This window comes from Oncorhynchus gorbuscha, linkage group LG11 (assembly GCF_021184085.1).
Source record: "Oncorhynchus gorbuscha isolate QuinsamMale2020 ecotype Even-year linkage group LG11, OgorEven_v1.0, whole genome shotgun sequence".
Lineage (NCBI taxonomy): Eukaryota > Metazoa > Chordata > Actinopteri > Salmoniformes > Salmonidae > Oncorhynchus > Oncorhynchus gorbuscha.
Genome location: NC_060183.1, coordinates 74,509,168 through 74,525,857, shown reverse-complemented (window position 1 = coordinate 74,525,857; position 16,690 = coordinate 74,509,168). Strand labels below are relative to the sequence as shown.

Here is a 16,690-nt window from a genome sequence, read left to right as displayed (position 1 = left end):
CTCTGCTCTGCTCTGGTCTGGTCCGGTCTCCTCTGGTCTGGTCCGGTCTGCTCTGGTCTGCTCTGGTCCTGTCTGCTCTGGTCCGCTCTCCTCTGGTCTGGTCCGCTCTGCTCTGCTCTGGTCTGGTCTGGTCCGGTCTCCTCAGGTCCGGTCTGCTCTGGTCCTGTCTGGTCTGTTCCGCTCTGGTCCTGTCTGCTCTGGTCTGGTCCTGTCTGTTCTGTTCCGCTCTGGTCCTGTCTGCTCTGGTCCTGTCTGGTCTGCTCTAATCTGGTCCGGTCTGCTCTGGTCTGGTCTGTTCCGCTCTGGTCCTGTCTGGTCTGTTCTGCTCTGGTCCTGTCGTCTGGTCTGGTCCTGTCGTCTGCTCTGGTCCGGTCTGCTCTGGTCCGGTCTGCTCTGGTCCGGTCTGCTCCGGTCCGGTCTGCTCCGCTCTGGTCCGGTCTGCTCTGGTCCGGTCCGGTCTGCTCCGCTCTGGTCCGGTCTGCTCTGGTCCTGTCTGGTCCGCTCCTGTCTGTTCTGCTCTGGTCCTGTCTGGTCTGCTCTAGTCTGTTCTGGTCTGGTCCTGTCGTCTGCTCTGGTCCGGTCTGGTCCGGTCCGGTCTGCTTTGTTCCTCATACCTATCCTCCTCACTCATGCCTCATGTTCCCAAGCATAACAACCCAAGTCCATGGGCGTGGTGAGATCAGATGCCAGGCGGCGTGGTGAGATCAGATGCCAGGCGGCGTGGTGAGATCAGATGCCAGGCGGCGTGGTGAGATCAGATGCCAGGCGGCGTGGTGAGATCAGATGCCAGGCCAGGGCGTGGTGAGATCAGATGCCAGGCGGCGTGGTGAGATCAGATGCCAGGCGGCGTGGTGAGATCAGATGCCAGGCGGCGTGGTGAGATCAGATGCCAGGCGGCGTGGTGAGATCAGATGCCAGGCGGCGTGGTGAGATCAGATGCCAGGCGGCGTGGTGAGATCAGATGCCAGGCGGCGTGGTGAGATCAGATGCCAGGCGGCGTGGTGAGATCAGATGCCAGGCGGCGTGGTGAGATCAGATGCCAGGCGGCGTGGTGAGATGATCAGATGCCAGGCGGCAGATGCCAGGCGGCGTGGTGAGATCAGATGCCAGGCGGCGTGGTGAGATCAGATGCCAGGCGGCGTGGTGAGATCAGATGCCAGGCGGCGTGGTGAGATTAGATGCCAGGCGGCGTGGTGCTCAAGCCGGCCTCTCAGGCTGATTCTGTCGGTATGCAGGAGGCTCCGGACGGCTGCGATCGCCCTATCTGACATGACAGTTCCCAGCGCTCGCAGCCATTCTGCTACATACGGCTGACACAAAATGGAGGATGTGCGAGCGAGAGCATGTGCAGAGAGGGAAGATGTTGTGCTGGTGTGGCAGGGACAGAATTAGGAATGTCCTACTCACTATAATGAGAGTAATGAGAGAAATTAAAAGGTGGTTTTAACCTTTCTTTTAAATACTCAGACCATTTATTTGAACTGTAGGGTTTTGACAATATGGTTTTATGTTCAAGCAAAGTCTTTGCTTGAAAAGAACAATGGTAGTCATCAAATGTTATTGGTCACATACACATGGTTAGCAGATGTTTGAGGGTCACATACACATGGTTAGCAGATGTTATTGGTCACATACACATGGTTAGCAGATGTTTGAGGGTCACATACACATGGTTAGCAGATGTTATTGGTCACATACACATGGTTAGCAGATGTTATTGCGAGTGTAGCGAAATGCTTGTGCTTCTAGTTCCGACAGTGCAGCAATATCTGACAAGTAATATAACAATTCCTCAACAAATACCTAATACACACAAATCTAAGTAAAGAAATGGAATAAGAATATATGGATGAGCAATCACCAAGAGGGCTTTGTACTGTAATGACTATACATTCATGTCTCTAAGATATGTAACTTTATTTGCTCAGTACAAGATTGGGGATGTGGCAGTGATCCCATGGAGTGAATGATTGACCTTGCATTTACATCATTTACGTTATGCATGACTGATACAGAACTGTGAATAAATCTTCTCCCCTTATGTTTTCTATATCTCTCCTTTTTTCTTCTTTCATCCTTAAAAAAAAAAAAAATTTTATTTCCTTTTCTTCTTTGCTCTCTTTCTGTCTTTTCTGTCTCTCAGATGATCAGGCTGACCCGCGCTTGTGCCTCATCTGTGGCGACCGTGCGACGGGCCTGCACTATGGCATCATCTCCTGCGAGGGCTGCAAGGGCTTCTTCAAGCGCAGCATCTGCAACAAGCGCGTCTACCGCTGCAGCCGCGACAAGAACTGTGAGATGTCGCGCAAGCAACGCAACCGCTGCCAGTACTGCCGCCTGCTCAAGTGCCTACAGATGGGCATGAACCGCAAAGGTACGTGGGGAAGAGTAAGGAAAATGGCCAAAAGTTACTGAAGGTTTCAGGAAAGGTGAAATCACTATACGGTGCTAAGCTAGTTTAAACTAGCTGACCTCTGCTAAGGTTATACAGTATTCATACTTATTGTCACTGTGACTGTCATCAAAGTATTGCTCATAACTTCTGAGTAATGACTCCAATTCCAACTCTCCAGAACCACTCTGCTTCTGCAATGAATATACCGCATTGAACATCTCTCAGCACAAATCCCTCTCAAATGAGTGTTTAGCCCCACATCCTGAGGGCTTTATCCTTATCCCACGTAGCGCTCTGTCAGCTGTAGTTCTAACGGCCGAGGGAGCAGGGAGCAGCTGTAGCCCTCTCGAAACATTCTCCTCATCAAACGCCAAAGAGAAAGACAGCGTGCCGGTATCGATGAGTGACAGGCCCCAAAACCACAGAGAGATTAAGATAAAGAGATCGACGGAGAGGTAGAGGTAAATAGAGAGAGACAGATACAGAGAGGTAACAACAGGGAGGAAAGGAGTTTGAAATTGGACCTCACGTGGAGATTACACCTGGGTTCTGTTCATTAGGCACCAAACTAAAGAAAACAGACTGAAACACAGAGGGACGACCTGACTTTCTCCAATAACAAACAATCTTTTCGTGTTCCCTTCCGTGTGCACTAATGAATATGACACTGGATACCTTGTCAAAGAGGGAAGATTGGAGGGTTGGAGAGGATGATGATGACGATGATTAAGGTTGGCAGTTACCTCTGATAGATCTAGCCCCAATGCATTCTGGTAGAGCCGTTGTTGTCAGTTCTGGTCAGAGTCTATTTGGGTGATTGGATGGATCTGGACCCCTGTCACCCCATCTTGCCTCACTCTACTGTCTTATCTCCCTTGTAACTTAAGATGACATCACGTTCATAGTTAGACACTGCTTGTCATACTGCCCTCTTTATTCTCTCTCTCTCTCTCTCTCTCTCTCTCTCTCTCTCTCTCTCTCTCTCTCTCTCTCTCTCTCTCTCTCTCTCTCTCTCTACCTACCTCTCTCTCTCGCTCTACCTCTCTCTCTCGCTCTACCTCTCTCTCTCTCTCTCCCTCTCTCTCTCTCTCTCTCTCTCTCTACCTCTCTCTCTCTCTACCTCTCTCTACCTCTCTCTCTCTCTACCTCTCTCTCTCTCTCTCACTCTCTCCTCTCTCTCTCTCTCGCTCTTTTGTTACGGCACTTCATTTTTATGATACACTTACTGTTCAGATAATGCAATGCTCCCAAAAAGATGAAACAAGGCAGATTTTCAAGCGGTTGTGAGGGCTCAGTTCGTTGGAGCATGGTGCTTAAAACACCAGGCTTGTGAGTTTGATTTCCATATGGGCCACATGTACTGAATATTTGATTTATCCGTAAGTCGCGTTGGATAAATGTCTGCTAAAACTGCATATTATTAAAGAGAATGAACCATACACATGCATTCCATTCTTCAACCAGAGGACACTGAAGAAAGTCACTGGTGTCATTAGCCATCAGTTAGTGTGATGCTCCATTAATATGACAGCGTCGTTAGGGTTTGGCCGGGGTAGGCCGTCACTGTAAATAAGAATTTGTTCTTAACTGACTTGCCTAGTTAAATAAAGGTTTAAACATTTTATAATAATGGGGCAGCAGAGAATATATGACACACCGCTGTCCCGAATCACAATTTCACCCTCGCCACGCCATGAAACAACTTACTTTCCCATTCCGATAAGCCCCCTGGGGAAACACGATTACTCTCTCCCGTTCCATGTTCTACCTCTACTTACACTCTCTGATCCTCGATATTCCAAAAGATAAGAACGTGCTGTGTCGAAACCCGAGAAGAGGAGGAGAAATCCTTTGCTTTGATGTCTTGATATGCAAAGTCATTGATAAATATTGCCTTTCGATTTGCCACACCTAAGTGGAGAAGGAAAGGAGGGAGTACGAGGGAGGCCTGAAACAGCTGGTTAATCAATGGCCCCCAGGCAGTGGCTGGAGGATTTGGACGGTGAGAAACGAGAAGCGTTATCTGATTTGTAAGACCAGTAGATGTACACTTCCAAGCATGATGAATGAAGCACCTTAAGCAATATGCAGATAATCCTATTAGAGTGTGTAGTCACTGCCAAATATGTGTCTATGAACTTGAAGTACACAGATATGTCATTTTATCTTGGTCTAACCGTAAACTAATGGGTTTATTTGATGAGGGGTGCCGGGTAGCAAGTCCACCCCCTTGTGGTACACCATCCTCGTAGTGCACCCCCTTGTGGTACACCATCCTCGTAGTCCACCCCCTTGTGGTACACCATCCTCGTAGTCATTTACATTTACATTTAAGTCATTTAGCAGACGCTCTTATCCAGAGCGACTTACAAATTGGTGCATTCACCTTATGACATCCAGTGGAACAACCACTTTACAATAGTGCATCTAAATATTTTAAGGGGGGGTGAGAAGGATTACTATATCCTATCCTAGGTATTCCTTAAAGAGGTGGGGTTTCAGGTGTCTCCGGAAGGTGGTGATTGACTCCGCTGTCCTGTCGTGAGGGAGTTTGTTCCACCATTCGAACAGTTTTGACTGAGCTGAGCGGGAACTGTACTTCCTCAGTGGTAGGGAGGCGAGCAGGCCAGAGGTGGATGAACGCAGTGCCCTTATTTGGGTGTAGGGCCTGATCAGAGCCTGGAGGTACTGAGGTCCGTTCCCCTCACAGCTCCGTAGGCAAGCACCATGGTCTTGTAGCGGATGCGAGCTTCAACTGGAAGCCAGTGGAGAGAGCGGAGGAGCGGGGTGACGTGAGAGAACTTGGGAAAGTTGAACACTAGACGGGCCGGCGTTCTGGATGAGTTGTAGGGGTTTAATGGCACAGGCAGGGAGCCCAGCCAACAGCGAGTTGCAGTAATCCAGACGGGAGATGACAAGTGCCTGAATTAGGACCTGCGCCGCTTCCTGTGTGAGGCAGGGTCGTCACTCTGCGGATGTTGTAGAGCATGAACCTACAGGAACGGGCCACCGCCTTGATGTTAGTTGAGAACGACAGTTTGTTGTCCAGGATCACGCCAAGGTTCTTAGCGCTCTGGGAGGAGGACACAATGGAGTTGTCAACCGTGATGGCGAGATCATGGAACGGGCAGTCCTTCCCCGGGAGGAAGAGCAGCTCCGTCTTGCCGAAGTTCAGCTTGAGGTGGTGATCCGTCATCCACACTGATATGTCTGCCAGACATGCAGAGATGCGATTCGCATTATGACAGAGCCAAGTGACTTGGTGTATAGCGAGAATACACCCCCTTGTGGTACACCATCCTTGTAGTGCACCCCCTTGTGGTACACCATCCTCGTAGTGCACCCCCTTGTGGTACACCATCCTCGTAGTGCACCCCCTTGTGGTACACCATCCTCGTAGTGCACCCCCTTGTGGTACACCATCCTCGTAGTGCACCCCCTTGTGGTACACCATCCTCATAGATCCCCCCCTATGTGGTACACCATCCTCGTAGTGCACCCCCTTGTGGTACACCATCCTCGTAGTCCACCTCCTTGTGGTACACCATCCTCGTAGTGCACCCCCTTGTGGTACACCATCCTCGTAGTCCACCTCCTTGTGGTACACCATCCTCGTAGTGCACCCCCTTGTGGTACACCATCCTCGTAGTGCACCCCCTTGTGGTACTCCATCCTCGTAGTCCACCCCCTTGTGGTACACCATCCTCGTAGTGCACCCCCCTCGTAGCTGTTCTCTTTAGAGTGTGCACCACGGCCAAGGAATGGTCCCCCATTAATTCCCCAAAGTATGAATTTGAACCAATAGCATGGCTGGTCTCCACAACAGTGTCAAACAACTGCAGCATTCCACGTACAAAATGCTTAGTGGCTTGAGCTGAACTCGAGAGTGTGCCTCCACTGCCTCCCTATGGCAGCTTCTGAGATCACACCCACCAATGCTCCATTTCACACAATCGGAATAGTGCTAAGGACCTTAGTCAGATCCACAAAGCCTGACCAGTGGCCACCACATCTACAAGCGTTTGCAGCCTTATGTATGCGAGTGACTGAAAGAACAGGTTGAAACCTGCTCCTTTACCTTGTCCGTCAGCTGAGATGGACCCTGTCTCTCAGCTGGAAGTAGTCAGTTAGACATGTGTTTATGTGACATGTGTTTGTGTGACGTGTAGGGAGGAGGGCAACAGAGAGACGGAACAGAGGAGAACAGAGGGCTTCTGTGTTCTATGTTTTTCAAATTCAAATGTTTAGACGCATGTACACACACACACACACACACCATTCAACTGTTAATTCATCACGCAACTCAAATGATGTCAATCATATGCTCTTTAGGGTATCCTTCTATTTCTGTTTAATCCAGTTCAGACCAGTTAAAACGCTGATGCCTTTTCTCACCATTAGAGGGTGCCAGGTCCCTTCCACAAATCTCACAGCTCAGATTCTACAGCCTTCCACATATCTCCCTCAACAGTAAAAAACTTCCAGTCATCCTATGTTGAGTTGCTGAACCCAACTCCAACCCTCCTGTCACCATCTTTTTTCTTTCAACTAGTCTATTTTAAAAGGGTTTTGGAAGATGTGAAATGCATTTACAGATTTTCATAATGGGCTTTCTAAGTTCTGTCTGTGTGTCTTTCCACAGCAATCAGAGAGGATGGAATGCCAGGGGGAAGGAATAAGAGCATTGGACCTGTCGAGGTATGTCACAATTTATTACTGTTTAAGCAAAAGAAAATAAGAAATCTGTGTTCTTATTGGACAAGTTCAATTAGTCCCTCCCTTTTTCTCTCGGTTTCAAAAAGTTTTCTCCATACTGAAAACCGCAGACACTGTTGCCCTCAATGACTTTGGTTGTGCACTGTGGTGTTAGTGTTTTCTATGTTCCTCCCAGTGGAGGCTGCTGAGGGGAGAACGGCTCATAATAATGGTCAGAACAGAGCAAATGGAATGGCATCATACACCTGGAAACCATGTGTTTCATGTATTTGATACCACTTCACTGACTCCTATCCAGTCATTACCACGAGCCCGTTCTCCCCAATTAAGGTGCCACCAACCTCCTGTGGTTCCTCCCAGTGTGAGACTGTTTTTTACAAAGCAACCAACCTCAATAGAAGAAACTTTCAGTTCCATCATTCTGTTTGTAAAGCGTATTCAGAGAATATATTTCTCTCATTACAGGCAACTGGAAAAGGGACATGATTCTCTCTCCAATTGATTCAGAGCCCACGTTTGTGTATGACATTTTAAAACAAATCTATTATTTTCAGACTATTTATTTATGTTCCATACATTTCAGCCTTTTTATGTTCAGCTACAAAAACTAAAAACTGCAATAACATTTTGAGACTTAACACAAAAAAAGAGGCTATTTTCCAGGTGTACTTTTAAAGAGATGCCCCTGGAAGCAGCTGAGTAGCCAAACACAAAGATTTGATTGATTGTTCCATTGATGGTGAAAACCAGACCATTTTAACAGTAGCTTTGCATTTCCAAATGTTTTAACAGGTCACAAAAACGTAGTTGAATATGTTTACATGTTTAATTGTTGGCTATTGTGGCTTGTTGTGAACCAGAAAGGTAGGCTTTCATTTTCACCATCTCAAAATGTTTAAAACCATACAATAATGACAGCAAAAGTCTGTCTTTACTAGACCACTGTACCTGCATGATATTTTGCAATAGTTGAAATAACTCTGTTTTTTGGGGGTTTTTTTGCCTGGAAAGTATCTGCAGAATGGTTTTAGATAACATTCTCTGCCTAGCATCTTTCAAGGAGCAAAATCATTCAGTTGATTGCAGCGATTGCCTCAATATCGGTGTCCTTGCTCCAAAGCTGGATTCAGGCCCTGCGAGACAATCAAGTCTGTCCCTCATTATTGCAGATAGGGTTAACTCATTAGGCTTAAATCACCCTTCTGCTCAGATGTGAACGATAGCGCTGCAACGGAGTAATCAGGCGCCTTTCAAACCCAGATAATGGGAAGGCACCGCTTGTGCGGCGGAGAAAAAGTTCACCCGCTTCCCGAGGCAAAGAGTGCAAGAGCGAGTGCGAGATATGTCCGTGGGAGCTTGTTTTGTTCTCCAATCTAAGAAGCTCCTGCCATCTTAAATCCACTCATAGCCACATATTGATTCCAGTGTTCACGGGTATACTGACAATATGTGAAAGAAAAGCTGCCCGCCACCGTTTCGGGAACATTCTTAAAATATTTATATGAAACCTTTGTCATTTCTCATGAGCAGGGTTTAGTATGCTACATAGCTGAATAAAGAAGCTTAACAATGACCAATGTATAACATTTTTCTTATCGTCAGACAAACAGGCTTTTGTTTGTACAGGGACTAATGCATCTGAATCAATAACCCCATGACATACTGAATGACAAGAGAAAATGAACAGAGGCTTTCTCTTCTCTTACCTCCTTCCTTGTTGCCCTCCCTCCTTTTTTCCCTCGCTTCTCTGCTATAGATTTCGAATGAAGAAATGGAGCGCATTATGACAGGCCAGGAGTTCAAGGAGGATGCTGGTTTGCCAGAGCACACCTGGGGAAACAACGGGGACAGCGACCACAGTTCCCCCGACAATGGTGTCTCCGAGGGCAACCAACCCTCGCCGGTCTCCACCCTGTCGTCCAGGTGAGCTGTTGCAGTAGGGGTACAGACCATTACCTCAAAAGTTAAAGGTTGGCGCACTGAACGAGAAACACCACTGACTGAGTAACTATGACTTCCCCCAGGAGTGAAATGCACCAACATTTTGTGGCCAAATTCAATATCTTTAAATTAATTTCTGAATAAAATGACCTATATCTGGCAGTCGTATCTCCTATGAACGAATACAGATACATTTTAGTTTGTCCCCTCAGCTTCATGGCACCTTTTGAATTATCCATTGCATGCCTACCAGTACCAGTAATGTTTTTTTGAATGTTGCTGTTATGCGATTGAGTGAAGGTTCCTCTCATGTTAAAATGTAAGGTCACCCACATTTCACTCCTAAGCACATTTATGGGAGAATTTGAAGCTCCTCACAACTGGATTCTCCCTGGGTTTGTTGCCGCGGAAACAGAGGACACAGTTTTCATTCCTCTGCCTTTGCTGAAGTCTTGCCATTCCACAATGATAAGTACTGTCCTTAACATGATTGTCTCAGGGTCGATGCTTTCTGTCTGCAACCCAGTCCTCTCTGGCACTGTCTCCATGATAAAGCGTAGAGTTCTATCATAATTTTTTCATGCTTGCCTGTGCCCAGAAAAATATACATTTGGTAGAAAACTCTGTCACGCTTCACATTATGGTGCCATTATACTTGTGTAATTATTTCTGTAATCACAGTGTAATAAGTATTTATAGTAGAGCAGTTCTTTACTCCATAATGGTTTCCTGGCTTGTGTCTTTGCAGCAAGTCCCTGGAAATGAATAGCTACACTGCTACCTACCGGGACCAGTACGTGGGCACGCCTGTGTCCTCACACTACAAGTTCCTGCCGCACCTTTTTGGTTATGCCCAGTCAGTCCTTAGGCCCACCCTGGCCCGCAGCCTGTACTCCCAATCACAGACCCTTGTCTCCCAACTGGTGGCAGCTGAGGACCTGGCCCCCCTGGGGACCCCAATGCTCATAGAAGATGGGTGAGTTCCCACTGTGTACACATCTGTATCGGGAACTGTGCTTTTGACGTTTTCTTTTGGTAGACTTTTAAGGTTTGGGGTCTTGACCCCAGATGTCTTGTTTTGTCTGATCTTTACTAAAAATGTTCTATCAATCACACTTTTTATTCATTATCTTTGGTTCTAGAGTGTGAAGAAAGTGTGTTATGCCCAACCTTCACACCTCCCTGTCTGCCATGTGTCCCCCAGGTACAGGGTGACCCAGGGGGAGCTGTTTGCCTTGCTCTGTCGGCTGGCAGACGAGCTGCTATTTCGGCAGATCTCCTGGATCAAGCGGCTGCCCTTCTTCTGCGAGCTGTCCATCGAGGACTACACCCTGCTGCTCAGTGCCACTTGGCAGGAGCTCATCCTGCTCTCCAGCCTCACCATCTACAGCGGCCAGATGTTCGGGGACCTGGCCAACGTCACCACCAAGTACTCACCCTCTGACTACGAACTCCAAGGGTAAGAGAAGCCCGGGATCTTAGGTCTTGAGTCTGGTAACATGGATCTGGGGATGGGTTCCATTGCCATAGCCTTGGCTCAAGGTTGGCCTTTTTGGGAGAATATTAGGAAGGGTGGTTACCCAGAGCCAGATTAAGCCTGTAGCTTAATCTGGTTGAGGAATATCGGTCCTGGGATATCATTAATTAAGTCTTTTAAATGCAACTTAAACCATTATTTCAAATGATTTTGATTGATTATCTCTCATCTGCCAGGTTTAGTGAAGATGGAATGGATGTGATGGAGAGACTGATATACCTGTTCCGCAAATTTAATCAGCTGAAGGTTAGCAATGAGGAGTATGCCTGTATGAAAGCCATCAACTTCCTCACCCAAGGTATGTCAATTCTACATACTTTTAAAAATATGTTGGAAAATCCAAAAAAGGCTGGGATGATAAAATGGGCTCATTTTTACACTGAAAAAAAAATTGAACCTATGAAATATAATCTGAAATGTCAGTAGATACTGTGCATATTATTGTGTGTGTGTATCTATTTAATTCATATTTTATTAAACCAAGTCTTGGCAATGAAGTCAGCACAACTTTATTGTTTTAAAGGGACGTCTGTATTAGTCGTCATCGTAATCCGTAACCCTCTCCTCTGTGCAGATATCCGAGGGCTTACCAACGTTTCTCAGCTGGAGAAGCTGAACAAGCGCTACTGGTATGTGTGCCAGGACCTAGCTGAGTACAAGTACCCTCACCAGCCCAAACGCTTCCCTGAGATCATGATGTGTCTGCCAGAGATCCGCCACATCGCCGGTGAGTACAATTTTCACCTTATAATGCAAACCCTTTTCAGCTCCAACTAATAGCCATTTTCACTGTAAGGTGTACAATATGTATTATGCATATGGCTATATGAAATGTGTACAGTGTGTTTGACATGGGTAATGTGCAATGTGTGTACTATGTTATGTGCCGTGTTTATTTTGTATACAGCACAGTGTGTCTAAGGTTAAAGTTCATCCTATCCTGTTTTAGGATGGCATCAAGGGAAAACATTATACACCCCAATGTATGGTAAATAATGTACTGTAATAGATCTGTGGTTGTGAATACTGTGCACGTCAATGTCCATTGGATTTGCTTGGGGGATAGATGTGCATTAAGAGAGGTTGTTTTCTGTGCTTACTATCTTTGATGGTGCAGTACAAAAATAAAACAAATTGTATGGAAAAATGTATACACTCTCTGGATAAGAGCGTATGCTAAATGACTAATGTGTAAAATGTAATGTAAATGGTCGTTCCTTCCAGGGAAGCTAGTGAACGTTCCGTTGGAACAGCTCCCCCTGCTGTTTAAGGCCGTCCTACACTCCTGCAAGTTCAGCCCCAACACCCTCCGAGCAGGCACCACCACCTGCCTGACAACAGGCCTCATCCCCGGCAACTGAGCCACGCCTCTCAAAACCCACCGTTCACCTGAAGGAGGGGGGGACCCCCTTCTTTCTTTTGTGAATGTGACAGAATTGTTTTTCTAAATGTATTTATTACACGACAGATCTGAATGTATTCTCATCTATGCAGAGCACACGCCTCTGCAATAAGAAATGCACAACCAATGCATTGTTCAGACGTGTAAGTGCAGTTTACAAGTATGTGAAGTGTTAACATGGTAGCTATTTTTCGTATAGATTTCCAGGAAGTTTTGTTTGGTTTGGGGATCCACTAGAAAACGCAATTGTAACTGAAAGACTACCTCAGGAAGTTGTGTTTTCAGTGGACACGTGCCTGTGTCAGTGAAAAGATAACTTCAGCAGTCTTTGGTATGTTTGTACTATCCTCAGCTACAGTAAAGTACATGATATACTTCCCCAATGTGTTTTTTTTTTATCAATATGGCGTAAATGATTGTTACCAAAGGTCTCTAAAGATACACTCAGTTACTAAGTGTAGTTGAATTGAGGTTTTAATATATACTACATGCTATACATTTAGCTTTTTAAGATGAGTTACATTTATCATGGCGGGGGTGGTATGGTTTCTCAGGTGGCATTGGTATATCTACTCCAACACGTCTGCCAATAGTGACAGATGAGATGTCCCAAGCTGCCTTCACTGATGCCTGGTTTCCCGTCACTAGTAATGTCAACATAAAGTGGCGGCAAATTCAAGCCTCTTTTTCATTTACATTTCTACTCAAGCCTTTTAGCGAGTAGAAATTTCATTTAGTCAAAATTGATACGGGTATTTTTAAGGGGAATGGTAAGTGGAAGGGAAGGAGAATCTTCCATGTTTCCAACTACAGTTGAAAGATTTTCCAATGGAAGATGGCATTTCTTGATCAATCAATGAATTAACTGAAGGACCACTCTGGGATTGGTGATGATAGGCCAGTAAAGTGTTACTGTCCCAGTCGACCTTCTCCTGAGATGTACCAGTTACTCCAGATGCCTGGGAGGACGAGAAGTGCAATATGCACACTGTTGAAAACCCAGGGTGTGGGTGTTTTTTATTTTTTTTAATAGATGTGAAATGCTGCCAATAGTGGCAAGCTCAGCCATAGTTCAAGAGTATTGTTGTTGTGCATTCACCTCTTTCAAGAGACATGTTCAAAGCAAAATCCCACCTGTGACCTCTAGGGTCACAGGGATTGTTATGTCTGCATGTGCATCAACAAAAATGTTGCAGCTGCCAGTTAATGTTTTCTGTGATATTTTCTCACTCGAGTTCGTCAGAAGTTGAGTTCTAAACAGGGTAAGGTGGAAGTTTGGTGTACTGCACTCAGAAGTTACTCAGGATCACTTTGTTGAATTGCGCGTTTAGTATTAGTAGTTGTAGGTTTTGGGGGACGTCGTAAGTAGCTGTCTTTTGGAGTATTTTTTTCTGTAGGGGAGTTGTTGTATTTGTTTGGGTGTTTGGACTATATGGAATAGAATACGATTTTCATGGACTAATAAGGACACAATTGGGGTTCTGAATTGATGTAAGGCTCTGTGGTTAGACTCATATTCACTTTTATTCTCAGGTGTGTTACAAACAAGGCAAAAAAAGGACAATGTGTTTTTTGAGCAAAGTGCAGCATTGACCAGACTCAGTCAGTGAGAAGTGTTACATCAGAACTGTAAGGAAATAAATGTTGTTGTAATGGCAAACTGGCATCAGATCCACGGAGTGCACCCCTCCCCTTCAAAGCATTCCAAATCGAACTGAATATATGTGTTATATCTATTGAATGTTTACATATTTGCACCAGACAATGATTTAAGTGAAGGGACTGTGCCAGAGTTGATGGTTTTGCTATAGGTCCTCAGTCGGAGCAAGTTGTGGCATTTTGACTAGAAGTGCCTCTATCGTAGCCATTCTGTCAACATCTTGGATACACATGTCTTTGAACAAACTGGGAATTGATGCGTATTCGTAAATGAATTGATCACATCTATTCAATGTCCCGCGTTTGTCTGTTTTTATTCAACTTTTAACATTTGTAATTTACTTGGAATGTATTTTGTTGTTTTATAAGAATGTTTTGCATATCAATTAGATTTGATTGTTTGAAGTGAAGGTGACTAGGATGTTTAATTTGTTTTAAGTCAGTGGCTGAATCTCAAATCACTACCCTTTACCGCACCCCCCTGGCCAGCCATTTAAACATACATGTGTGCCTCTGTCATATGCATAAGTGTCCCAAAGCTGAGGGAGTGGAAATTATCAAGGGTGTTGGGGCTAATTAGACCCTTCTATGGCCACTTCGACCAAGCCAAAAAGGCTGCAGGCTCCAGAGGGAAGTGCTATCCGGGGAGGGGGACAGGAGTCTATCACCGGCTGGGCTGAATGTGTCGTCGAAACCTAGAGGTAATACGACGTCAGGAAGAACTGATCTAGGCGCCAACTTGAAGCACCGCGAAATGTTAGGAGTTTGCATCATTTCATACAAAAGAGTGGACAGGTGTTCCTAATTATACGTGTGCATTTGTTTGTGTCTGTTTCTGATGCTTGACACGTAAAATATGAAACATCTCTCAAATTAAATGTTTGACTGTTGAGGTTATTATATTGTAAAACAACAAGGAATTGTATCATTTTGAATTTCATGCTCGTTTTATTATTTAAATGTTGATCTGGAATTGCATCGTTCAAGCGAACGCCGAGACCCTTAGTAGTTCTTCCTGACGTCTTATTACCTCTAGGTGTCGACGCAGTCAGCCCAGCCGGTGGTACACTCGTGTCACCCCGCGATGAGCAGCTACATAAAGCATCCTCCATTCATGCTGCAAAGGCGTCGGTTTCCTCCTTAACTAGCTTTAATGGCGAGCAGCCCTAAAATACCTGGGAAAATATGCATACTGTCTTAATAAAACACCATTTTCTACCACCATGATGCTACTTCCGGACGTTGCATGCAGCCTTCAGACAGGGGCAAACAACAGACTGGTGCATCCTAGCATGGTGGAGAAAAATTGTTTCATTAATTAAGACAGTACGCATATATTCCCAGTTTTGTTTAGGGCTGCTCGCCATTAAAGTTAGTCTAGGAGGAAATGTTTTATGTCGTTTCTAGTCAAGGAGGGACACAAGCATATTACCGGCTGGGCAGATCACCCTGGTACGTCAGAGGGCAAACGACGTCAAAAATAATATTACCCCTGACAGACCTTGGGGCTGCATTCAAGTCACGAGTGTGTCCCAAAGTTGATGGGTTTATTGAGCCCCTCTTTACTATCGTTTCGTCAGCAACAAGTGACAATTGAGGGTCCTCCGAGTGATGGTAGGGATGAGGAGCCGGTTTGGGATATAACTAGTATTCTGTCCCAGTCATTTATCAGAAACAAGGTAGACATCTTAGAGATGCATGGTTTGCGATGCATGTGTTGGCCTGTAGGTAGGTGCTATCTGTCAGTGGTGCCCAGTTTTCAAGGGGCATCCTGCAGCTCAGGGATTCAAATTGACAGGGAAGCTCATCTTTGGTTCATGGTTGACATGTTTGATATTTGTTGACCTGTGAGTGTGTGTGCCTTTTAATCTGGCTCAATTTAAGTGGTTAAGGTCCCTAACCACTAAGTGTCAAAAAGAATAGGGCCAGATCATCACAACACCTTTGCCTCTGACACAAACAATTACATTTACGCTCATAACTCTTTACTCTGCTGTGCTGTGTTACAATCAACACTTTATTTTATTTTAGGGAACACTATTGGGGTCTTATGCATAAAGCCATTATACACTTTATTGAAATGGTGACTAACAACCTCTCGCTTATTTTCAATACGTATTTGTCAACATCGTTTTTCTTTGATAGAATGTATCAATGAAAAGAAAGGCTTTTGAATTGCAGTGATATCAGGTGTCATGTTTTAGGGGGGCACAATGCTTTGTTTGTTTATGTTGGTGTTCTGGGTTTTAAAAAGTTGCAGACAGAGAAATTAAAAAGTTAAGATGTGATGTTCTACTGTAACATGTTGTTTCTTAAAGCTACAATCCTTTGAAATAATAACAAAGGGGCACCCCACCTCTGTTTTGGTAAAAATCTGAGGGATGGGCCAGGAGAAGTGTTTACCAATCTCAAATTCATAGACAGAGCTATGGATGCAAGGTCTGACTATCCCATAATATAAACATTCTAGTTTTTGCCATGTTTTGAAACTATAAAGTGTTTTTTAAATATATTTTCTTTGTTTACAAACATCGGAGCAAAACAAGCTACGTTATATTTTGGATTCTGATGGGGTACAACAATTGAACTCATGATGCGTTTATAAGTAAAAATGTTCAAGAATCAATGGCGTATATATCATTAATTCGCGAGTCCAAAAATTGATGTTGCAACTAAGGATTCTAGCTTTAACCTCCATCATGGGTTTATATACTTTGTGTCCATGTGTCTGCCCTGACTGTAACTTTGACTACCTGTGGCTATCAGAGCAATATGTGTTCAAAGCATGCATAGAATGTCAGGACTTGAAACTAAATAAACATGAACCTAATGCAACTGAGAGACCAAGGCCTCAATGTTTTTATTTCTCTCCCTTTGCCCAAAAATGTATAATTGACCAAAAGTAAAATTTCAGATGAATGACACCAGCTTATCCATTTAGGGTGCGCTCTCAGAATGAATGTCTGTGACCCTTCACTCCCCGTTTGTTCTCCACGCCTTTGAGATGGCATACGACGGGCACAAATGAAAATAGCCACTG

At 45.0% G+C, this 16,690-nt stretch overlaps 1 protein-coding gene across 3 annotated transcripts in view; it reads left to right on the top strand.

The window, feature by feature from the left end:
• The window catches only part of LOC123989445 (nuclear receptor subfamily 6 group A member 1-A-like), a 211,906-nt gene extending 195,425 nt beyond the window's left edge, over nt 1-16,481 (top strand). For all 3 annotated transcript variants that reach the window (XM_046290461.1, XM_046290460.1, XM_046290462.1), the window contains 8 exons: nt 2,144-2,374; nt 7,038-7,093; nt 8,868-9,034; nt 9,801-10,028; nt 10,257-10,511; nt 10,766-10,887; nt 11,164-11,316; nt 11,814-16,481. In XM_046290461.1, coding sequence (XP_046146417.1) covers nt 2,144-2,374; nt 7,038-7,093; nt 8,868-9,034; nt 9,801-10,028; nt 10,257-10,511; nt 10,766-10,887; nt 11,164-11,316; nt 11,814-11,950 — 1,349 coding nt within the window. In that variant the 3' untranslated portion in view covers nt 11,951-16,481. The remainder of the gene's footprint in view (nt 1-2,143; nt 2,375-7,037; nt 7,094-8,867; nt 9,035-9,800; nt 10,029-10,256; nt 10,512-10,765; nt 10,888-11,163; nt 11,317-11,813) is intronic.
• Nucleotides 16,482-16,690: the final 209 nt, after the last annotated feature.